General features: G+C 40.7%; 1 protein-coding gene across 3 annotated transcripts; it reads right to left on the bottom strand.

The window, feature by feature from the left end:
* Positions 1-119: 119 nt before the first annotated feature.
* On the bottom strand, positions 120-19,667 carry prpf40a (PRP40 pre-mRNA processing factor 40 homolog A). Of its 3 annotated transcripts, XM_061841946.1 has the most exons (27): positions 19,509-19,645; positions 16,233-16,313; positions 15,956-16,099; positions 12,468-12,548; positions 11,968-11,986; positions 11,874-11,890; positions 11,747-11,788; positions 11,294-11,404; positions 10,997-11,117; positions 10,758-10,782; positions 10,425-10,643; positions 10,247-10,355; positions 8,296-8,360; positions 8,044-8,208; positions 7,391-7,499; positions 7,163-7,313; positions 5,745-5,878; positions 5,558-5,672; positions 5,162-5,253; positions 4,965-5,081; positions 4,679-4,816; positions 3,321-3,416; positions 3,156-3,242; positions 2,984-3,074; positions 2,843-2,904; positions 1,833-1,979; positions 120-550 (listed from the first exon to the last, which is right to left on the bottom strand). In XM_061841946.1, the coding sequence occupies exons 1-27, from the start codon at positions 19,509-19,511 to the stop codon at positions 461-463; spliced, it is 2,631 nt and encodes an 876-aa protein (XP_061697930.1). In that variant the 5' UTR covers positions 19,512-19,645; the 3' UTR covers positions 120-460. The 3 variants fall into 3 exon arrangements, with proteins under 3 accessions (XP_061697930.1, XP_061697931.1, XP_061697932.1); XM_061841947.1 differs by lacking the exon at positions 16,233-16,313 and having other exon boundaries at positions 19,509-19,667; XM_061841948.1 differs by lacking the exons at positions 16,233-16,313; positions 19,509-19,645 and having other exon boundaries at positions 11,294-11,406; positions 11,748-11,788; positions 15,956-15,980.
* Between the last annotated feature and the right edge of the window lie 5,594 nt (positions 19,668-25,261).

Raw genomic sequence — 25,261 nt, 5'->3', positions numbered from 1 at the left:
CATAGACTATACCCTGAACTGGTCTGACGAATGGTTTTCTTGAGCAGATTTTTTCCTTTCAATTAAAACGTTACACTACATTTAATATAATATGGAATAAAACCATTAAGACGAGATCCTTCTATTCTCCTGTAGTCCTTTATTACATGAAGTTAGAACCCGAATTGAACAAATTGTGTATAAAAGCTCACGGGCCCGCAATCACATTGAATCAAAACGAGTTTCCTTTGAAAGTTCCGCTCGAAGCGCTTTTGCATTCGTGGTGAGAGTCCGATACAACAGTTACTAAAACAAAGCTAAGAAAAACGCGAAATGTGGACAGGATGAACAAAGCGACTGCTAAAAAAAAAAACAAAACAAAAACCCACACGAGTGCAGTGTTGAAGATTCTCGTGGAGACCTGAAAGGGGGCGCTATCACCTTGTCGGGAATGCGTGAGTGTGGCTGGGACCACCGCTCATCAAGGTGCGTCCAGCTGCTCCAGTAAAGTTCTTCTTCTTTTCTCCAGTTCACCTTCGCTCAGTTCACTCCCTGATGTGTCCCAGCCGCCCTGAACGCAACACACGTACACAAAAGAAATAAAATCTTGAAAAATTGAAATTTGCCTATAATGTTAAAAATGTTGAGTAAAATGTCAACTCATTTTACCTCCATTTATATATTTACAAAGATTACAATTTCCATTTTTTAAGATAAAGCTTGGAAAATGGACGATTACCAGGCAGTGTTTAATAATAATTTGTATGGATTTGTATTTTTGAGTTTTATGATTGAATATTTTGTCACTTTTTTTTAACATTTACTATAAACTTTCACAACTCATTTTCTATTGCAAACTTATCACTTTTCAATTACTAATTCATTGTACAGTCAACTGTCATTACTTTCTCTCATTTTCTATTACAAATGCAGTATACAGTTTTTAATTACTTTGTACCCATTCCATTAATTTTTTTCATTCCATTAAATGTTTTTTTGTGGTAACATCCAAACAACCAGTAGTTATAAAATTTGTATTGCTTTGTACTTCATTTATAATCACTACTTTTTAAACCTTTGCATTCCATATAACGTCCATCCATCCATTTTCTTAGCCGCTTATCCTCACAAGGCTCGCGGGGTGTTTGAGCCTACGCCAGCTGTTAACAGGCAGGAGGCAGGGTACACCCTGAACTGGTTTCCAGCCAATCGCAGGGCACATTGAGAAAACAGCCGCACTCACAATCACACCTAAAGTTGCATGACCGGAGAAAACCCACGCAGGCACAGGGAGAACATGCAAACTCCACACAGGTGGGGCTGGGATTGAACCCGGGTCCTCTGAACTGTGAGGCCAACGCTTTCCAGCTGCAGCACCGTGCCTCCCCATATATTGTTGTCTTTATTTATTTTTTTTTATAATTTTTGCAATGGTTTTACCTAGTCACTTAGGAGTTAAAATAAATGTTTGCATACTGCATTGCTTTTACCATTTAGTTTAATTGCATTGATCCTCTTCTGCATTTGCATTCCTTGAAAATACTTGTATATATTTTTGATATTTCTGATTTTGGTACAATAGCTTTTTGATTTATTTACTGTCAATTAGCTGGGATACGCTCCAAAACGTCTGTGACCCTTGTGAGGATAGGCGGCTTGGAAAAGGGATGGGTGTAGTGGACATTAAAAAAATAATTCAAAAGTAATTATTTGTATTTGTATTATAGTAAGTGAGACAGTTTTACTCAACTATTCAATTTTAGTCTTATTACCGACATTTTTCTTTGTTTTTATTGTTATTTGCCATGTGACTGCACGTTTTTCCAAAGTTAGTAGTGGAGAAAAAGGCAAACCTCCTCTTTGTTGGCTTTGCGTTTGGGGGACTTGTGTTTGCTGTCCGAGTGAGACTTGGCTCGGGCCTTGTCGCCATCTTTGTCGCTCTCTTTGTCCCTCTTGGCGTCTTTTCCTTTCTTCTCGGCAACGTCAGAGTCAGGCGAGCCCTATCGGCAACACAGGCGCACCCATTGTTCGTCACGACACCTTGTAGAAAATACACTCGGTGCCATCTTGACTTACCACTTTTCAACACATATGAATGATTTTAGCCCAAATTTGAGTTCCTAGCGACTTTCAGATATGACTCCATTTGAAGAAGGTACTGTAGCGTCCCGGCCATGCGGTAAAACAGAGCCGCAGTTGTCATTGCACTTTCAGTCGTACGGTGACTGCAAAGAGCTGCTGTAGGCCACGACTCACACTGACACTCACGCGCAGATGAAACGACTTCAGCTTCAGATGTCAGTGGCCGTGCCCGTTAAGGGACACAAGAAACACGCCAATACTCCAATATAGTTAATACAAATGTCGAATATTCTGTTTCATTAATCCAATGCTGTAATTCATTTAAAAACTTTTTACATTTTTATCTCAATCCCTTTTCTCTAAATAGTAGATAGTAAAATTTTGTATCTTGTATTCATATACCTTACAAAAATGGTCATTTCCAAATATTTTTATTTTCCTCGAGGTTTGACTTGAAAATCACAAAAACTGGAAAATATGATTAATAAATACTGTACTTATTCAACCCTTCAATATGACTGTCAAAACTACGGACAGCTGTAGAGGAAAGGACGGCTAGATTAATATTAACTTCAAATATTGTTCATAGGCGCTGAAAAAAAAAAAAAAAAAAAAAAGGTCTGCGGTTTTGGGGTTGTGGAGCGGATTAATGACATTTCATTTATTTCAGCGAGCTAAATGAATTTGCACTACAATAACGGTAAATTGAGTTAAGAGCTTGCTCACAAAACAAATGGAACTCATAAGTCATGATGGCGCGCGAGCGAGCGCTTGAACTTACAGACTTGTGTCGTCTCTTCTTGGCCTTCTTCTTGTGCTTCTTGGACTTTTTGTAGCTCCTCTCTGGGGGCAGAAGTCCACAACGTAGGTGAGCGTCTGCAGATTCTCAAAGTGCCCGTCCACCCGTCCGTTCGTCACTCACCTGACTCAGCGCTGGAGGAGCGCTCAGAAGGGGTTTTGGATGCGGACCGTTTCTTCTTCTTGTGGTATTCCTCTTCTTCAGACTCGGAACCCTGAGGAGGCAATAAATAATGAAAAATGTTAACATAGGAACTGGTGGAGGAATTGTGGGAGGTTTTTTTTGTTCCCCTGACCGATCGGGAGCGAGACCGCTTCCTGTGGTGCTTCTTGGACTTCTTGGAGTGCTTCTTGGTCTTGGAGTGGTGATGCTGGCACTCGTGCTGTCAAGCCACGACGCGGGTATTGATTAAAATCGAGACGGGGAGTCGAAGTTGGCTACCGCTGCCACTGGAGCTCACCTCCAAGATGTGCATGAAGTCTTTGAAGATCCGCTTCCTCTCAGATTCCAGCGTGATGTCTTCAAAGGCCGCTTCCTTTAGGAAACGTTCCCTCACCTGGAAAAGGCAACATTAGGTTCCTTGGGAGAAATCTCGAGACCGGGGATTCTCAAAATATGGTAGGGCAGCTCCCTCTAGTGGTATGCAAAAGAATTAAAGCGGCCAACCATACATACCGGTGTTATTTTTTAATTCAGTACGTTTTTTAAAGTAAAGTTTCATTGTATTTAACTAAAGCAAAACAGTAAAATGGCAAACTTTGATTTTAGTGGCTCTACTCATAACGGGAATTTTTTTCAATTTAATTATTATTATGTGCCCTGATTGACTGGCAACCAGTTCAGGGTGTACCTCACCTCCTGCCCGTTGACAGCTGCAATTGGCTCAAACACTCCCGCAACCCTTGTGAGGATAAGCGGCTAAGGAAATGGATAGTCTTGACAGTACTGTTTGTGCAATTTGCAGGATTTTAACCATAAAAAAAATAAAAAACCTCAATCCTTTCTATTCAAGAACAATAACAAAAACAGAATCTCCAAACCACATTTCAAATTTCAAAACGAGCAATTGAGAAATAAAGTAAGATAAGTGTAAAGATGATGTCGTATTGCTGGGAACTGATTTTAAGTTTTATGGCCGAAATAAAATTTTGCGACTTTATATTTCAGTGATTTATGAGGCAATGACGTTCTTCTGGATACTTTGTCCTCAGATTTTAGTTTTCCAAACATACATCACATCTATTCATGTTTCAGAAAAAACAAAATTAGCATATACAGTGGACCCCTGCATAGTCACGTATTCCAAGGTTTTTCATTTTTTTAATAGCCATTATTCAGATATCCCGCTCCCTCCCTCATGAGGTCTTCTTCACCCGCGGCAATTATAATGAACGTCAATTATTCACGGATTTTAGCTATTTGCGGGCTGGCCTGGTCCCGATTCCCCACCAAAGCAGGGGTCCACTTTACTAACATGCAAATGAAAACGCATCCAAGCTAAAGCACTACTTTTTCCCCGAGAGTCTTAAACTGATCTCTGAACCTCACGTTTGGAGATGTTTTTACAGGAGGTGAGTGAAGCCTGGTTTCACAAGTGCGGCCACTTTTAGAAATTGCGAGTTGATCCGGTTATATGCCGATGCATCAGGAAAAGTGCAGTGTGGAAAAATGGACTGCAAACTAAATGTCAAAATTGATCTAATAATGGATTTCAACCAGTATTTATCAGTTTCACTTCATTTCCGGACTCAACATAAAAAAAAAAAAAAAAACGGTTCTCAGTGGCTCAAACGGTGCCCGATATCCGATGTAACTTACGGCCTCCCACACGTCCTCGGGCTCCAGGGAGGGCGTGGCCTGCTTCAGCATGGTCTTAAAGGCCGCCTCTTTCCTCTTCATCTTCCTCGCCTCCTCTTTCTCGCGCTCACGCTCCCTCGCTTCAGCTTTCTCCAGCAACTGAGCAAAGAAGTTCAGAAGAGGCTTTAACAAAGTAGAACTCTCTCTTCACAGAGGGCCGCCTCTGCTCAAACAGATGCTGTACCCCAAGGTGCAATCGTAAAATATCATTATTTCTTGCGGGGGTGGGGGTGGAGGGTCGGCTTACGCTGTTGAAGGCCAACTTGATATTTCCCGCATCAAGTGTGGTGGCTCTCTTGTCTGAGCTGATGACTGATCCAAAATCGTCAAAGCTGGTGTTGACTTCAACCAGGAAGCTCTTGTCCTGAAGACATATTTAGATAATGAGTCAACCAAATCAACTTATCACAACAATGCAAAGGTACAATGCAGCTTTGTGCTGACCTTCAGGATGTCTTTGATAATCCGCTTCTCATCGTGGTAACGCGCCTTCAGGTCTTCCACGTAGAATTTGAAAAGGTCCAGAGGAGTGGAGCCTGTAGAATAGCGCACAGAAAGATGCAGATGGGCTTCATCTTTGGATGGCCTGTGGCAACTGTTCTGCGTCTTCCAAGTCAGATTTGGTACTATGACAGACATCATTATGTGTGTGGTGTGCAATCTTGATCATCTGAAGTACACCACACGCGACAAGAGCAGGAGGAGCAAACCTGATTTTTTTTTTTTTTTTGGCCTGTCATGTGTGAGATCAATCAAATGTTGAAACATTAAAAATCAGCTTATTTGCACCCCGCTTAAGATGTTGTTTGTGTGTCGTGTTGCTATTCACATGGCTCTTACCAGGCTGGCCCAGCATGTTGGAAAAGCGGATGTCAGAGCTCAAGGTGGGGTACATCTCCATCCAGGCTGACATGGAATGCAGCTGGCCGTGGTCGTGGAGCTCATCTAGAAATTTCTGTGCCAAAACAACAAATACCTCATCGATGCACAATCTTACAGTGGCTCAAACTGCGTTGTGACGGCTGACCTGAAAGGACTCCCTGTTCTTGCGCTGACGCCTCCTTTCCCGCAGGAGCGTCTTCTGCTTGTCCTCCTCTTCCTCCTTCTCAAGGGCACGGATGTGCTCCTCAAAGCAAATGAGCGCATCCTCTTTGTCCATGTCTGTCAGCGCAAAATGACAAAAAAAATAATAATCACCCGACTGGCCCCCGTTCGCATTGGGGGAACCAACCACGATAATGCTTTCATTTGTTCAAAATTAAGATTTTATTTCAAAATAGGTCCTTGATACTAAGATCCCGCAAGATGGTAAGAAAGCACTTTTGTCTCAATGAAGCTTGGCACCAAGACACCACCAAAGCACTACTTTTGACTAAGTGTAACTCAACTCACTTCAACATAGTTCCTTGTCACCAAGATGTCATGAGATGGTGGCAAAGCACTCACTCAAACTTGTTAATTGACATGAAGATGCCACTAAATGATGCTATAGGACAACTTTTGCCCAAATCTGCGGTCTCCAAACATTTTCCTCCAACGACCCCAAACAGAAGGAAGCGCAAGTCGAGAGCGAGTGGGCAATTCGAAACCCAGATTGAACTGTTGGATGTCTAAGAGTGTCGTTGGGCAAGACACTGAACCCTAAACTGATACGAGTGGACCCGGGACCACCTTGGATGGCAGCAGCACCACATTAGTGTATGAATGTGTGTGTGACTCGATGAATGTGAGGATCTGTAAAGCCCATTTGTTACTTTATGGATAAAGGACTACTTAAGTGCACTCCATTTATCATGATCTTTCAGCATTTGGGGTGGCCAGTGGCCGTGTACCCCACTAGAATAGATCTACACCTGCACTGAACAGAAGCAAATCTCCAATCTTGAAACCAAAACAGGAATATTCTGTACGACGTTGACCTTGGCCTTATGATCTATGACTGGTTGAAAACAAGAAAATGGGAGATGAGAAGCATTCCTTCTCTTCTGCTGCATTGCCACCCAGTGTAGAAAGTAAGTACTGTAGTACAATGTACACAAATGGGACAGGTTATGTCCAATGTTTTAGTCTATGCTACAGGGTGCAAAAAAAAAAAAAAAAGAATATGGATAATGGGCCACAAATGGCTGACAGGCTGTATTTTGGACACCACTGGTCTAAATCAAGCTCCTCAATTCGGATCAACAAAACTCCCGGGCACCAAGATTAAAGTTTAAAAGAAAAGCACAACGTTTGTCTAAATGAAGCTCAACTCATTTTAACAGTTAACACCACCAAAGTATTTTGTGTTTTTGTTATTATTACTATTGTTATTAGTATTACTAATAGTATCTCTTATTATCAATGTGGAATGGCATATATGCATCGGTCAACTGTTGGGAAATTAATGAATAGTAAAAAATAGATCGGTAATCATTGTAAGGGGGGGAAAAAATGCATGCATACTCTGCAGCTCCTCATCCTCAGCAAATGTGGGATTGTCGAGCAGGTACTGCTGAGCCTCGGACCAGGTGGTGCGGTACGTGACGTTGGCCATGTTGTCCAGAATATTCTTCAAGGCTTCCCAATTCCTCTTTCTTAGCTGCTTGGCTTGTTCCTGAAGGAGGAGAAAAAGGCAGTTTGGACACGCGATGATGCGGATGTGTTCAACAGTCCTGCTGAAAGAGATCTCACCTTTTCCTTCTTTGCTAGGTAGAATAAGACATCTTCATAGATCTCCTGTCTGTCTCTCTCTGGAACACAGCTCCATACCTCTTGGTCGTTGAACATCTGCTCCGCTTTCCTGCAAAAAAAAACACACACACACATTTTGTGGAATGTTTACACAGCTATTCAGAGGCATAAGTTAACACTTATTGCTCTTTGAGGCTCAAATAGTGGCCTCCTCTAATCAACTTTACACCAATAAACGCCTGGTACTCTGCAGTAGAGTAAATAAAGACGTGCAGCTGATATTCAAAGAATTGCAGAAATGAAATGGTCTATAAAGACATTGTTTCCATAATGGTCTGGACACCTGTGGCTAGCTGCCCCACATGATTACGCCACTCTCCACAGAAGGCTCTGAAGTCGGCTGCTCGTCAAGCTCAAATTTGTGAGTTCTGTCTGTCCGATTGACTTTTACCCAAATGTCAATGCGAAGACACTGCTTTATCACATCAACACTAGTGAGACAGGCAATGATGTCAGATGAAAAGGAAGCATGCTAGGACTTAAGAATGATGTGCACAAGTCATGGCCTCATACTGACACTGGCTGTAAAATTGATTATGCAGGGAATACCTAGTCAGTATAGCCAGAAAAAAAGGTTTAACATTGGAACACACTTGTATCTGGTGGTGGATGTCATCTTCTCATGGTTCTCCAAGAACCTCTGGAAGGTTTCTTTGGATTCCTTATATTTAATTCTTGCCTCCTCTTTCTCTTCTTTCTCCGTTTGGACCTTGTATGCATTAAATGCCTGCTTCTTCTCGCTCAGTTTAGGGAGAGCGCTTGAGACAAAAATTACAATTTAAGGTCAGAATGAGATACTCCTGCCGGAGTCAAGAGGATGAAACATTCACAGGAGAACGTGTTACCTGTAGCGGGGGTCATTGATAATCAATTTCATTGCTTGTTCCCATGAAGAGTTGGATGACACGCCCTGAAACCCATCAAAGAGAAACTGTCAGACCAAATATTGGGGCCTGACTGATTTTGATTATGACATTTGGCAGAATAAATTCAGAGCAGATTTAGTTTTAAAAATATGAGAATGAATGAATGAAATAACTTTTTTTTGGGTCCCTTAAAGCTCACAATGACAAAGACATGAACTAAAGGCAATTCATAAATTGAAAACTCTAAATTGCCATAGGTGCGAATGTGAGTGGGGACGGTTGGTTGTTTGCGTGCCCTGCGATTGGCTGGCAACCAGTTTAAAGTGTACCTAACTACCTGCACCTGCCACCTCAGTGAGGATAAGCGGTTGGAAAAATGGATGGATGGACAATACGTTCCTCTTTTGCATTTGTTTAACTTTTTAAGAGAGGAATGTCAGTACAAAAACTTGCAAAAGATTTAGACCATAAATATATGCAGCATATAATAAGCAACATGAGTGAAGTTACATGATGGCTTTTGGTTTCTTTCAATTTAATGTTTCTTTTATTGTATTGTTTTCTTTACTGTAAAGTGATGACTTCAAAACAAGAACCAGAACCATCTTTCTCAGATGTCAAATTATGCTACATTTATATATGGAGTACAGTGTCTCAAAATGAAAGTGGAGAGTCTTTTCCTTGTTTTTAAACCCTTTCCTAAAGAAAAATGTCCCCTTAAGAACTGTGTTCAATGGTCACGCAAATGCTGAAATTCTAGTAGTTTGTTTGCATTGTCATTATTTTTGTCTTAAATTGTAATTTGTTTGTGTAAAGGGGGGAAAAAAAAAAAAAAAAAAAAAAAAAAAAAAATCGAGAAAAAAAAAACTAAATAACTGGTGATTGGAGAAGGGATAATGGTGGCTGATCTGTTCATACTAACATGAATAAGGACAATCATTATGGGATGTTGGTTTTCCTGATGTTTTTAAAAGAAGTAAATTGTACACAACTAGTTGTGACCCAGATAGCGGAAAGGCTCCCTCGGAGACGTGCAGCCATTTTCATAATGACTAATAGATGCAGGGTTCAGAGTTGTGGCGCGACAGTCATTCAGAGAAGTGTCACTGAGGATTTATTTCCGCCGCTTGCCTCTCCCAGGGAGAACCTGCAGCATCCATCATCCACGTGCTGCTATCTCATCACTTGCCATAGTTATTCAAAGTCACTGAAGCACGTCGCTAACTCTTGCCACTTTAATCCCAGCAACGTAGTGTGTGTGTGTGTTTGGTCTGAATAAAATCTAAATCATAAAGAAAACCAATATGATCTTTGAGAAAATTGTGATTTTTTTTTTTTTTTTTATTGAGAGCATCGGAATTAAAAAGTCAAATTCTAGAAGCAGCAGTGGTTGCATTCTTTTAAAGGCACTTTTCCACAGCAACACGAAATGAAGATCAATGGCTCAGGTGCAACTTCCGTGGGGGACTTGGGGGTTTGGATCCACATGGAATTACACATGGGTTGATCAGCACTGTCCGACACGACCATCAGCATTTGTGTTACATCACTGACAATGTAAGAATGTGCAGCTCAAAATATAGTCTCCCAAAACTGACTATTTACAAGAAATTAGTCTCATAGATTAATTTATAATCTTTTACTTACCTTAAGACCAATTACAAGTATTTACATCCTAGCATTTGCCGATACCATGTACAGACACTTGAAAATGCCATTATGTCTTACAATTGTCTTGAAAATGTCTTACTTTACTCAAATATTATTCAAAAACCCAACAAACTTTTCTTGAACATTTCATAGGTCAAATATAACGTTTTACAGTAACCTGGGATAAATGACTGCCATTATAACTGCTGTGAATTATTATTATTATTATTTTTAAATCCCTAATGTACATAGAGTGTGTAAAAGCCTAGTCCATGTTTACCTTCTCCTTCAGGAGGTCCTTGAAGGCCTGCTTGGCCTCTTCCTTGGTGTTCCATTTGAAAACTTTCTTCTGAATTTCTGGACGTGGTTCTTCCGTCTTGACTTCAACACTGAAGGGAGGGTGGGGAGTATCAGATTAGCTCTGACTATTCAGAATTAAACGGACGAGAGTGTTCTACCTGGGCACGGCCTCTGCAGAGACGCTGTTCTCTGACAAAGCCACAGGCGTGTCCGCAGTCTTGACCTCAGCTGTTTGATGCTGGGCCGGCTGGGACGTTTGAACCTCTGGGACGGTTTCTACCGGCTCTGCCTCGACAACGGGGGCCACAGACACCGGCGTGCTTTCAATTTGCAGCACGGGCTCGGTGGAGGTGATCGGAGCTATTACTTCTGTTGTTCTAGAATAGTAATCACAAAATTATTTATGACAAAGCAGTACTATTAAAATAGAATCCTGTTGACTATTCGAGAACACCGTGCACACTAACTGAAGGTAAACAGGAAGTGCTTACCCATTCTCCTCAGCTTTGATCATGGCTGAAATGGGACAAAAGGAGAAGGCTGTTAGGTTCTTTTGTTTTAATTTCAAAGCCCGGCCGAGATAAGAGAGAAGCACAAGGTTAACACACCACAAGAGACACCATGTTTTCCTTGAGCATATATAAATGCCAAGGCTTTCTTTTAAAACATGACAATTTAAGGCCATAATTTAATTATTGATGACCCATCTCTGAGGCAACGGTGTCTTTACCCTCCAGATCCTCCAGCTCTTTGGGCTTCGTCCATCTGGATTCCTTTGTCTGAGAGTTGTAGTAGTACGGCTTCCCCGTGTCTGACTTGTACTCTTTCCAAGGACATTTAGACAGCAATTGCTGAGGAACACAAGGATGAAGTGAGTGTGCCGTCTTTATCACTATGCACTCAAGAAAGCTAGAAAGAAAAACTTGTCTCATCATGGAAACAATTAACTGTGTTGTGTGAGTAAGAAAAAAATGACTACATATTTAACACAAACTGCAGTAGTTAATCAATAAAAATGATTGCGTACTTCTGCGGGAGACTTGAGATCCTCTGGTTTTTCCCAGGTAGACTGCTTTGTCTCTGTGTTGTAGTAATAGGTTTTTCCATCCAGTGATTTGTGTTCAGTCCACAGAGATTTCTAAGACAAATAAAAGGAAAACACACTTTTCACAAAATGAGTAAATCAATACCGCAACAGCAGCACAATTGTTTCAAATGTCCAAAAGTCACAGGAAATGGTATCAACTAACATGCCAAGTTATACGAGTATGGCTGGGGGTTAATATTACTTTCTTATTTTTAAAACATGTTTCAAAACCACCTATAATCAAATTTGGTCAATGTATTTTTTTTTTTTACAAATCATTACTATTGGTCAATCCTCATGTGAACATTTTATTTTTTATTAATGTTTGGCCAATATTAAGTGATGAAAAATAGCTTTTGCTCTGTTTGACAATGCAATCCTTGGTTCACAAACCTTTTTTGGCTGCTCGTGCTGTGGAGATCCATTTGTCGTAGTCTGCAAAAAGAAGCAAAAACATGCAATTCAGAAGCCATCGGAATGACACCAGGTAAAATATTTGGACTTCAACCAAGTCACTTACAGTGGTTCCTGGTGCAGCTTTTGAAATTAAAACACAAAGTTGAATAGCCATCTGATAAAATATGCAAGACCATTTGTTATGTTGGCACACTTACCTGGGGTGTCAACACCAGGCTGTCGAGAAAACAAGGAATACTGAATTATTTTCCATACCAACGTCAACATCAGCAGTTCTACCTTGAAAGGATGAATGATGAAACCATTGGATGGGTTAATCATTGTTCGATAAACACAATGGTTGACAAAGCTTTGCTTATTAGTGCACAACATCCCACTGCAATTGTGGTAAGATTAAGTGGGTTGTTGTAGGATCTATCACACGGCTTGACTAACGATGCATGGTCACAATAACGCCAGAATTAAACAATGCCAGTGATTCAATTAAATGATCACAGCTCAACAAAAGTGGCAAAAAAAAAAAGCCAGGTGTTCATTGTCATTCCCATCAAAAATGTGTTTACAGTAGCACTTTGTATCCAACCAAAGTGTTACTTGGATGTTACTTGAGGCAATGTTTCGTGCGTTGTTTTGTTTTTGAAACAGAAGTGTGAGGCAGCGTGTTGATGATGAAAAGCGGAGGAGGGGGAAGACTTACCGGCCCGGTCGGCTGTACTGTCGCAGCTGGCAGGCGAGGAGGCAGCATCATCCCCAACATGGGTGGCATCAAACCTTGCATCTATTAAAAGAAACATCATGAAATATATATCCGGCATTACCATACTATTAAGGCAGGGCGGGAGAATCCGAGCTTAAAAGCTTCTTGTCACATGGAGAAGGGGAGAGAAGGTGAAAGCGAGTGGCAGTGCCTAGTTAATGGTGTGACGACACTGCCTGCAATCTGTGAAAGACTGGCCACAGACGACAACTTTTTCAAACTTTTCATCACGTCTGGATAACATATGTGAGCACTAGGTGAGAAACTCTTCACCAGACATATCACAAAAACATTAGTGCTAAAAAAAAACCAAAAGGCTACACTGCTGTTCAAATGCCAGGATTTTGTAATAAAACAAAAAAAAAAAAAGAAATCAAAATAAATAATTCTGTAACTTTTTCCACTATTAATCCGATGAAACCTGTAAACTCAGTTGAGGGGGAAAATTCATTGTAAAATAAATTAATAAATGGAAGTAACAGTTACAAAAATGTGCAGACCTCCTTATAACTAGCAATGTGGCTGAAAAAACCCAATGACATTTAAACTTGTTAAATGGGAGTCAAGTACACACTGGCCATTATTGAAGTGCCTCTGATTAACCTAAAATAAAGTTCATGTGTTCCACTAGGGTTTTTCCCGACATCTCTTTTTCTTTTTAGCAGGAGCCTGAAGGTTTTATGCCAACACTGACTGGCATTTGGAACCGTTAATAAGTCCCTTCACTTCAACTAAGGCCCAAATTCTCTTACTGCTACAGGAAAAACAGCTGCAAAGTGTCATGCTGCCACCACTTTGCCGCACTGTTGAGTATGGTGTTCTTTATGTGATGAGCAACCAAAAGTACCTTCTGGAATTATGGATAAAAAGTTCAACATTGGTTTTTTCGCATATATTTTGGAGATTTCAATGGTATTTTTGCAAAATGTTGTCATGCTTGGACGTCTTTGTAAGATCCGCATAATCCAGAAAGAATAAGATAGGAGGCTGTTGTCAAAGCTTCCTGCAGTTCCTTCATTGTTGCTGTTGGCCTTTCAGCAGGCTCCCTAAACATTTTTTTCCCATATTTTGATCCATTTTTGAGTGACGTCCAGCTCCTGGTAATGTCCCTTCATTGTTTCATGGTACAATAAATTCCTTGGAAATTTTTTGAACCGCTTTTCCTGACCAATACCAATGAAAAATGAAAGGGAGAAACTCTCTGCGTCCATATCTTGTGCTGTGAGATGCAAATACAAAAATGTGAGGAACTTTTAATCGTGGTTCTGGAGTGATACCTTCCATTTAACATAAGTTTGAATATGAACATGAAGATGAGCACAGCAGCATCACTAGTTCTGCAGCCACATTATGTCAGTTTATTAATTTTATTTCCACTCATTAAAAAAACAGCATGTCTACAATCTGTGAGAAGAAGTAAACGCAATTTAATGTCTGCCACTTCAAATCTTAAGAAACCAGGGTCATAATGTGTGATGTACAGTAATCCTTCATTTTTCGCGGTTAATTGGCACTAGAAACACCCGCAAAAAGTGAAAAACTGCAAGGTAGGAAATGGGACATATGTTTATGTAGGTACCGGACAGTTTAAAATGTCTTAATACTACTGTACTTTGCATATTCGAAACTAAGAGGAATTTAGTTACATCTTTATAAAGGTCCGATTGTTCACTGGTTAGAACATTGGTTTGGTAAACCAGCGGTCGTGAGTTCGTATCTCACTGGGGCCTCTACTCCCCAAGAAGGGTTGCGTCAGGAAGGCCATCCGCCGTAATAACTGTGCCAAGTATGAGGGTTCATCTGAGATGTTACGCTGTGGCGACCCCTAACGGGACAAGACTAAAGAAGCTTTTCAGCCAGATGCAACATTACCTGAGGGATGAAGCAATTGAGGAACCACTCATTTGTAAGAGCCTCTGTAATCCAGGCCTTGTAGCTGTGCATCCCAAAAACTGGGAGCAGAGCCTTATTTTTGTTTTTTAAAGCTCGAGGATTTTTTGCTTTATAGATAAAGCCTGGTTTCAGCAGGAACATGACACATGATGACAGTCACACGCTCCTTGTGGGCCTTGAAGCCTGGCCTCTTCACTTCCTCCCTGAAATGGAATGTGCGCGAAGGCATCCTTTTCCAAAACAGACCTGTTTTGTCCATGTTAAAGACCTGCTCAGGGAGATAGTCTCCCTCGCTGATGAGGTCCGGAAATTCCTCCTCAACATAACGACGGGCGGCATAAGTGTCCGCTGGTGAACCCCCGCCATACAGAGGCAAGCTTTTTAAGCCATAACGGTTTTGAAATTTGGCAAACCAGCCTTTGCTGGCGGAAAAGCCAAGTCCTCCAGGAAGAGAATCACTCCTTGCAGCGCTAGTGCTGTTTGAGGTTCGTCTGCACTTTAACCCTCTTCATTGTGGTTATTGGGTAGGATTTGTTCATAGAGGGCTTTCGCTTTGGTCCGGATCATGTTTATGTCCAAACTCACCACTTTTTTTCGAAAATCCTCAATCCATAAAGCTAGCGCGGCTTCCACACGTACAATCCTCTTATTCCCCAGAGTCACCACACATTTCGCTTCCTTGTTGAAGGTCACCGATGCGGTTTTATGGATGTTCACCTCATCCTTTTTTATGTAACGAACTGTGGATTCACTCCATTAATTACCCAGCAGTTTAACTTTTTCGGCAATTATCATCTTCCTCTTCTTCATCGGAGGAAGCTTTCTTGTCAGCAAGGCATTGTGAACTAATATCGTACTGTCGAACTATCAAATTGTGTCAGAATGGCAGACAGTGAAGAGGAGGAAGTGACTAAGAGTTGCCGGTTAACATTTGATGATGCGCAGCAAATCAGCTTACGAGATATTAAATTCACACATGCTCTGATTGGTCCATGTTGCAGTGAGGATGACATCACCCAGGAACGATCCCGCTACGGCATATGCTGTTATGTACATCATGTCGTCGCGCCGGGGATGCTGCGATACTGCACTAATGTATGCTGGCGTTTCTTTTTTATTACATTTATATTTATTTATTTATTTTTGCTTCATTGGTCCATGTCGTTGCGCTGGGATGGCACATTAGTACATAGCAATCCGTTTTTGTTTTTTTTTAGAGGGGGCTCAGAAATCCGCGACGCACTGAATCCGCGATATATGATCCGCAAAGTAGGGCGGATTTACTGTACTCGAGATGACCAACTAAGCACAACACAAACATAACCACCAATAATTGCACATTTCAACTTTTATGAACATTCGTCCCAACAATTTCCAAACAGATTGGGGACGAAAAATGATTTAACGCAACCCAGAACACAGGATATTTTGGAGACATCTGAGATTCATTTAAAATGTTAAAAATCTGTGTTTATCCCTACATTTAGTTGGGCAGAAGAAAGAGGCAGCAACTTTAGAATTAAATACTCACTAACCTGTCCCATTGGAGGTGCCGACATTGATGGCAGTATACCAGGGGGCATAATGCCAGGTGGCATTGAGGTCATATTGGGCGGTCGTTGCCCCAGTGGGGGCATTGCCATGGGAGGGAAATGAGGTGGGATTCCTGGTGGTCCCATCTAGGAAGAACAAAATGTACAGAAAATTAATACATGATAATTATCGATTTAATTGTTATGACCAGTCTTAATTGAGCCCTTCACTATAAACCACGGAGGAAGAGCTACTTGGCATGACCGGCATTGGACTTACAAAAGGGGGAGGCATCCCTGAGGGTGGTACACCTGGGTAAGGTGCAGCTTGGCTCGGGCCATTATTAGCCTCCGATGATGACTGCCGTGAATGGGGAAACACCACACATTAGTGAACTCCAAAGAGTCAGAGGTGGTTAAATTAAAATTAAGATCAAAACTTGATGAGACCCTCTCCAATTACAGTAACCCTGCAAAATGGTTTAGAATTGCCAATGTATGCCAAAAGACGGCAGCAAAGCACTACCTTTGTCTAAATTAAGCTCCTCAACTCATCAGTGACATGACATGAGGTTTTTGAGATATGAGCTGCTGATCGTTTGATTTTATTATTTTGTTCCCTTTGCTTAACGCTAATATATCACTGGAAAAGTCACCAAAGGGCTTGGCTGACAAAACTGGAATTCCAGTACTTATAATCCTTTGAACAAGGAATATTGAAAACAAATGGTAGCAACAAGTAGACAGAGCCAATAATCTTTATCCTTGGCAAAAAAAACTGACATTACCGCAGCTTAGTTGCGACAGTCTCTTTAGTGTAACACCATTAAAATCTAAGTGTAATAAATTGCCTCCTGGGGGCAATGGAATACACAACATAAGGTGGCCCATTGAATTTAATCATAAAATCATAATACATACAACTGTGGCCAAAAATGTTGAGAATGACATTAATTTTCACAAAATCTAATCCCTCATTCTTTATGATGGGCCTTTGAATGTACGCCAGAATTTTACGAAGCGATCAGATGAATTGAAATGAATTCCAAAGTCCCTATTTGCTATAAAAATGAACTTCATATCCACCCCGCTTCATTTCTACTGGCACAAAAGGACCAGTCAACATCATGTCAGTGATTCTCTCGTTAACACGTGTTGATGAGGACAAAGCTTGAGATCACTTTGTCATCCTGACTGAGTTAGAATACCACCTTTAAAAAGGAGACTTGTGCTTGAAATCATTGTTCTTCCTTTGTTAACCATGCTTACCACCAAGGAAACACGTGCAACCGTCATTGAGATGCGCAGAAGGGCTTTATAGGAAAAGATATTGCTGCTAGTAAGATTGTAGTAACCTAAATCAACCATTTATCGGATCTTCAAGAACTTCAAGGAGGGACGTTCAATTGCTGTGAAGAAGGCTTCAGGGCACCAAAGAAAGTCCAGCAAACGCCAGGGCCGCTTCCTAAAGTTCATTCAGTTGCGGGATCAAGTCACCACCAGTGCGGAACTTCCCCAGGAACAGCAGCAAGCAAGTGTAAGTGCATCTGCATGCACAGTGGGGCAAAGACTTGTGTGGGTAGCCTGGAGTCAAGAAGGGCAGCAAAGAAACAACTTCTCTCCAAGAAAAACATCAGGGACTACTGAGGAAGGGGGTAAAGTCATTTCCTTTGAGGCATCCCATTTCTGATTGTGTGGGACATCTGGGGGGAAAAAAAAAAAAACTTGTCCGGAGACCGCTACCATCTGTCTTGTGTCATGCCAACAGTAAAGCATCCTGAGACCGTTCATGTGTGGGATTCTTCTCAGCCAAGGCACTGCGCTCACTCACAATTTTGCCTAAAAACACAGCCATGAATAAAGAACGGTACCAAAACATCTGAGAGCAAGTTATCCCAAACATCTACAAACAGTTTGGTGATGAACAATTGCTGTTCCAGCAGGATGGAAACCTGTCCATAAGGCAAAAGTAATATTTATGTGGTCAGAGAGAAAAACATGACATTTTGGGAAACTACCCAAGCCTTAGTCCCACTGAGAATTTGTGGTCAATCCTCAAATTCGGGTGGACACACAAAAAAAACAAAGATTCTGACAAACTCCAAGCATTGATTATGCAAAAATGGGCTCCCATCAGTCAAGATGTGGCCCAGAAGTTAGTTCACAATATGCCAGTGAAATTGCAGATGTCTTGAAAAAGAGAATCAACACTGCATATATTGACTCATTGTATAAATTTTGTTTGTCAATAAAAGCCTTTGACACTTTCACACAATGATTACTATTCATCATTCTTGTAATCATACATCAGTATAGCACAGAAACTAACAAAAACATCTAGTAACACAAAGGCAGGAAAATTTGTGAAAACTAAGACTGTATTTGTGTCATTCTCAAAACTTTCAGCCATGACTGTAAACTGTTTAATTCCGAACATTCTCTTATTACTCTATGTCTATCAAGTAAATACTGTAAAGTGCCAATTTTATTTAACAGATTTTTTTGGTTGGTGTTTTCAGGGGGTGGAACATGGCATTTCTGTTCACATCAATGGGGAATGTGTTTTGAGTCATAAATATTAAACCTGCAATTTAATTAATCAATTCAATCTACTAAAATAATTAATTAATCTGTCAGGGTTTTTTATTAATTAATTTTCAAACCCTTCATTAAAAAAACAGGACATTGTATCAAATTAATTACGATTTGGAGAAGGGTTCTGTCAAAAACATGTCAGAAAATCAGCCAATTTTTTTTTTTTTCCCCCAATATTGTTTTCTGTGGATGTCCCGATCCAACTTTTCCACTTCCATTCTGAGACTTGTATTTAAGTCTTAGAATTTTGGCCAATTCCGATATCGGTCCGATCTAACATTAACAATAATCACAAATAGTTCATTTTGTAGTATAGAAAATTAGAAAACTTTAAAAATTTGTAAGACGATTGAATAAAATAAAACAATTACGAAATCCTGAAAAATAACTTATGACATTATAGTAACAGATTGACTCTAAACACAGTCTACATGGTCTATAGTTGAATAGATTAAATACAAAACCAATAAAACTTTTCAAACATATATATCACTTTTACAGTGTAAAATAATTTGAGATCAATTCAATTAGCTGTTAATTCATTCGGCGCTAAAGCGATGAATGATACCGAGATGGTCTAAACTCTGGTAACCGTGTTCACTTAAACATGAAAAGTGTGGCCTTATAGTACGATCCACACCAATTATTACAGTTAATGGAAATTATGGCGTGTGTTTAAATTGACACGTAGAGCCTTGCACGTAGAACCGGGTAGAACTTTTGGGAAACGTTCCAGGAATTAGCCAAGCCTTTCGGCTAGCGTGTGTGGGGTGAGCATAGCATAATGCTAATGCTGGACGCTAAATGGCACGCTCAAGCGATACGTAACAATAATTTTCATACAATGGATCCAAATACACAAACCCTGCCTTAACAATAAACCATAGCGAGCGAAAACTCGATCCCAAATGCCCGTAATACGCTGTAATCGTCAAGTTGTTTTGAATGGTCTGACACTCACCATGTTGAACAGAGGGAGCTCCAAGCGAAACTGGTGGGAGCACTTCGCAACAACGAGAGACACGATTGGCTCAGCTACCGTCAACGGCGGAAAGGACAAAGGTAGATATTTCGTCGTGTCATCGTGCGTCAATAATGCGCAAATATGCGCAGTTAATGACTAAACTAGTTACATTTATATAATTCAAGTTGCGTTAAATCATTTTTATGTTGCTGTATTCTGGTCTGCTTTTGTCGTCAGTTTACACTGGGAACGCATTGGGCCTCCTCCATACAAATTTCCTATTACAAATTCTGCAAGGGAAACTCCATCCATCCATCCATCCATCCATCCATCCATCCATCCATCCATCCATGCATCCATCCATTTTCTTCGCTGCTTATCCTCACAAGGGTCGCGGGGAGTGCTGGAGCCTATCCCAGCTGTCAACGGGCAGGAGGCAGGGTAAACCCTGAACTGGTTGCCAGCCAATCGCAGAGCACATCGAGACAAACAGTCGCACTCACAATCACACTTAGGGGCAATTTAGAGTGTCCAATTAATGTTGCATGTTTTCTTTTTCTTTTCCGAGTGCCTGGAGGAAACCCACGCAGGCACGGGGAGAACATGCAAACTCCACACAGGCGAGATTGAACCTGGGACCTCAGAACTGAACGCTTTACTGGCTGATCCACCGTGCCGGCCAACTTAGTACATAGGTGCTATCCTCATCTATGAATAATTTTGATTATTGTTGCCCTTTATTGGGGCTGGAGCATTTTCCTCCTAAAATGTGTTGGGACATGTCTGAATTGAAAAAAATAAAAAGTTAAACAATTAAAACTGTTATGCCTTTTAAGGGAGGGAGAAAGGTAGGAAATAAAACTCTACTTTGTGAACTTTTTAATCTAATCATTGGTTCTTTTTTTCCATCCTTTAAAACATCCGTTTTCCTCCTTCTTTTGATCCTTTCCTCTACCCTTCATCCTTTTTTCCTTATTTTCCTACTTTAACACATCCTGGCTTACTTCATTCGATCCTTTCTTCTTCTGCCCATGAAATGCTGTACAAGCCTGTTGAAAAATATCAGTTTTTATACATAGTGTATCCTGGGGTGCCGATATCACCGATTTCAGAGGCGACATCAACTCCACTGTGTTTAGAGTCAGACACAGCAAAATGACTTTGGAGTATTAGGGATCATTTGGAGTACTGGCAGCAATTTCCCAATTACTGAAGTCTGTGAAGCAGCTCTCCCGGCCGTATGTCGCTGGAGTGATTTCCTATGATAGAAGAAAATGAGATATTAGACCGTTTTGGCACTTTCATCGCGCAGGAAGAATGAGCTCCATTTCTCTTTTAACCCAGCTATAGTAAATCCTGCTCATAAACTCGGCATTATGGGTTCAGATCTAAGAGATTAAAGCACGATCACTCCATTCTTTAGTCCGGCCTCGAGTTTAATTAGTTTCGTGATCACACTCTTAACTCAAAACAATTGTATCTTGCTGCCAAGGAAACAATGCTCCAGTGAGTTGAGGAGCTTCATTTGAGCAAAATTAACACTTTGCACCTCCCTTGTGGCCTCTTGATGCCAAGAAACTACAGTGGTGTGCTGACCTCTCTCTCTCTCTCTCTCTCTCTCTCTCTCTCTCTCTCTCTCTCTCTCTTCTTCTTCTTCTTCTTCTTCTTTTCCTTTCAGCTTGTCCCGTTAGGGGTCGCCACAGCGTGTCATCTTTTGCCATCTTAGCCTATCTCCTGCATCTTCCTCTCTAAACCCAACTGCCCTCATGTCTTCCTTCACCACATCCATAAACCTTCTCTTTGGTCTTCCTCTCGCTCTTTTGCCTGGGAGCTCCATCCTCAGCATCCTTCTACCAATATACTCACTCTCTCGCCTCTGAACATGTCCAAACCATCGAAGTCTGCTCTCTCGAATCTTGTCTCCAAAACATCCAGCTTTGGCTGTCCCTCTAATGAGCTCATTTCTAATCCTATCCAACCTCCGAGCGAGAACCTCAACATCTTCATTTCTGCCACCTCCAGTTCAGCTTCCTGTTGTTTCTTCAGTGCCACCGTCTCTAATCCGTACATCATAGCCGGCCTCACCACTGTTTTGTAAACTTTGCCCTTCATCCTAGCGGAGACTCTTCTGTCACATAGAACACCAGACACCTTCGGCCAGCTGTTCCACCCTGCTTGGACCCGTTTCTTCGCTTCCTTACCACATTCCCCATTGGTCGGTATTGTTGACCCCAAGTATTTGAAGTCGTCCACCCTCGCTATCTCTTCTCCCTGTAGCCTCACTCTTCCCCCTCTACTTTTCTCATTCACGCACATATATTCTGTTTTACTTCAGCTAATCTTCATTCCTCTCCTTTCCAGTGCATGTCTCCATCTTTCCAATTCTCTCTCTCTCTCTCTCTCTCTCTCTCTCTCTCTCTCTCTCTATATATATATATATATATATATATATATATATATATATATTTTTTTTTTCCCTCTAACAGTTCAATAGTAACTCAAAACACTCATATCAAAAATCATCTTTCACCATTAAAATGAAAGAGATACAATTATCCGTTCAAGCCTCCTAAACAAAACCAACATAAATGTTTCTAACATGTTTTCTATTTCATAATAAAAATAACACTCTACGTATTATACTTGATCCAAAATATCCAGCAATATCATGAATTAGAGTGTAAACACAAAGTGTTTATGGATCATGAGTTCATGTTTTATTGTAAGGGTATAATAACATTTAAAAAAAATAATGATAATAATAATGATCTTGTGTAGCAAGATAAAATAGAAATTGAACATAACCCTATAGAAAAGAACAGATTATAGAATAAGATAAAATAGAAGAATACAAATAAAAACAAACGTGTGTGATGAGCAGAATGAGTAAAGTGATCACTTGATCAGATCATCACAATAAATAGTATTTTTCAGTGTTTCTCCAGCTTTTTAAACCAAGTACCAACTAAAAAAAATGGGGTCTCACCATAACATTAACATACAGTAATGTAGGAGGCCTGAGTGTTCATAAAAATGATACAGTTACACCTAAAAAGTACATTTGATATTACACAGTAGTTATCCACACACAGTTTGAACATTGCTTTGTGCTTGAATATCATATAAAAGTGGACGAATAAATAAAAGAACTCTGCTACTTAAATAGCTGAACTTTACTAAGTGAGTGATATTTGTGGATTACACTACACGGTAATGCAATAATTCCCGAATCACTGGTGTACAGTATCAAGAATTTTATGCTTTAGTGGGACATTATCACTGTTCTTCTTCTTCTTCTTCTTCTTCTTCATTCATCCAACCATTTTCTTTTGATGCTTATCCTTATCATGAGCTGGTTGCCAACCAATCACAGGGCACGTGGATACAGACAACAGTCCCACTCACAATCACGCCAAGGGGGAATTTAGAGTGTCCAATTGACCCCTCCGTGGATATTGCGCAATCCGCGTCACTGACCAATCAGAGGCCAGAGATCTGCATAAACCAAAGCCCCTTTTTGCTCCCGCCATTTTCTCAGACAACATTGCATGGTCCAGTATAGGTTTTGTAAGCGTTTTATCGCAAATTTGGGTTATTTAACAAAAAATATGGTTAAGAGGTGTTGTCACGGACTTTGTAATAGTGACGACAGGTATCCTGAAAGGCTAGTTGGTGGAGTTCGATTCGTACCCTTTCCAAAACCAAAGACCTAGTACGAAAAATGCCTTCGATGGATCAAAATTTGTGGAAGACCGCATCATCAACTAAATCCATCTAATATCAACCGGAACAGATATGTTTCCACAAAAGTATGCCTTATATTTGATTTTCAATACATGTCTCATATAAATTAATTCGAAGTTCTTCGCTAGCATAACATTGCTACGTGTGAACGATTGACACACTTATTCTTTGTTGAGAGATATTTAGTGATGATCCGACTGCGCAAAGGTGTTGCTTTCTTGCCGGCTCGCAGCCGAAGCTTAACCAGAGTGTTTGCACCAAGGTAAGCCCTATATTTGATTTTCAATACACGTCTCGTACAAATGAATGAGATGTTTTTCGCTTGCATAACATTGCTACGTGTGAACGATTGACACACTTATTCTTTGTTGAGCGATATTTAGCGATGATCGGACTGCACAAACGTGTCGCTTTCTTGCCGGCTCGCGGCCGAAGCTTAACCAGACTGTGTTTGCACGAAGATATGTCCTATATTTGATTTTCAATACACGTCTCGTCTAAATGAATGAGACGTTCTTCACTAGCATAACATTGCTACATGTGAACGATTGACACACTTATTCTTTGTTGAGCGATATTTAGCGATGATCGGACTGCACAAACATGTCGCTTTCTTGCCGGCTCGCGGCCGAAGCTTAACCAGACTGTTTGCACGAAGATATGCCCTATATTTGATTTTTAATACACGTCTCGTATAAATGAATGAGACGTTCTTCGCTAGCATAACATTGCTACGTGTGAATGATTGAATGAAATCAGAAGCACGGCGTCTCTCTCAGTTAAGAATGTATTGTATTTAGAATCTATAATATATCGTTGATTTGAATGAAATCAGAAGCATGGAGTCTGTCTCAGTTCAGAATGTATTGTATTGTATTTGCCATTTTTACTGTTTGTCTTACGTCAGCGCACGTGGCGTGACGTCACTTCAGGAGGCGTGATTAAGTGCCCTGTACGGAGGGGTCAATTAATGTTGTATGTTTTCGAGATGTGGGAGGAAACCAGAGTGCCCGGAGAAAACCTACGCAGGCACGGAGAGAACATGCAAACTCCACACAGGCGGGACCGGGATTGATCCTGGATCCTCAGAACTGCGAGGCCAACACTTTACCAGCTGAACCACCGTGTCCTTCTTCTTCATCTTATCATTATTATTATTAAAAGAAAATCATCACACAACTACGAGTATCAATCAATCACTATTGCATTGACACTTAACTCTGCATCCAGTCTGCATCCATCTATTCATTCTGTTGAGGGTCAAGGGATGCTCAAGACAATCCCAGCTAATGTCAGTGGAAAGGGGGGACCGCACCCGAAACTGGTCGCCAGTTAGTTGCAGGGCATGCACACAGTTTGTTGAACATTCTTCCGATTGTATCGATCCGAATTGTTACGAACTGAAAAAAAGAATTAGCATGAATAAATAAAAGCAAAAACATAACAGAGGCTCGACTGTCATCGCGGCGTTCCCATTGCCATTTCTTATGTGACTTTATGTCGTGGCGTTCTATTTATAATTCCTCTCTTAACACACTTTTGCCAGTGCTTGATTGGAGTGTGCGGGATTGATCGGCCGTGTATGAGCCTGTCAATGTTGGCCTGCAGTCGTTTCAGCCCCCACCTCTCGTTTGGACTCCAGCACGGTTGACCTGCCTTGGGGGCACTCTTCTCTCAACTCGCGATCGGTTTCCTGTCAAGCATGCTCACCGTGACCATCAACAGCACAAAATCACATTCGTTGTATTTCCTCCTCCAAGGAAATAAGGAACACTGTGGTTGCATCAGATGAAAGAGTGTGTGCTGTGAGCTCATATTTAACGTTAATGATGTTCATTTGGCCTTAAATTGGTTCAGTAAAGGTGTACAATATGTACAGTATTATTTTCCCGTTATGTTGTTAATGCAATTTATGATCAATTATGCCGTAATAATGAGTAAAATAAATTAATTTTAAATTATTTTTAATTTTTAAAATTATTTTTTATATTTTATATGAAAGTAGT

Source organism: Syngnathoides biaculeatus, chromosome 14, assembly GCF_019802595.1.
Source record: "Syngnathoides biaculeatus isolate LvHL_M chromosome 14, ASM1980259v1, whole genome shotgun sequence".
Taxonomy (NCBI): domain Eukaryota; kingdom Metazoa; phylum Chordata; class Actinopteri; order Syngnathiformes; family Syngnathidae; genus Syngnathoides; species Syngnathoides biaculeatus.
This window is presented reverse-complemented; position numbering and strand designations above follow the sequence as displayed.

Coding starts and splice junctions, on each gene's coding strand:
- prpf40a (XM_061841946.1), bottom strand. Junction 12,549..15,955: donor CGGCACCTCCAATGGGACAG/GTTAGTGAGTAT, acceptor TTCTTTTAATAG/ATGCAAGGTTTGATGCCACC. Junction 11,405..11,746: donor AGCACGAGCAGCCAAAAAAG/GTTTGTGAACCA, acceptor TATTTGTCTTAG/AAATCTCTGTGGACTGAACA.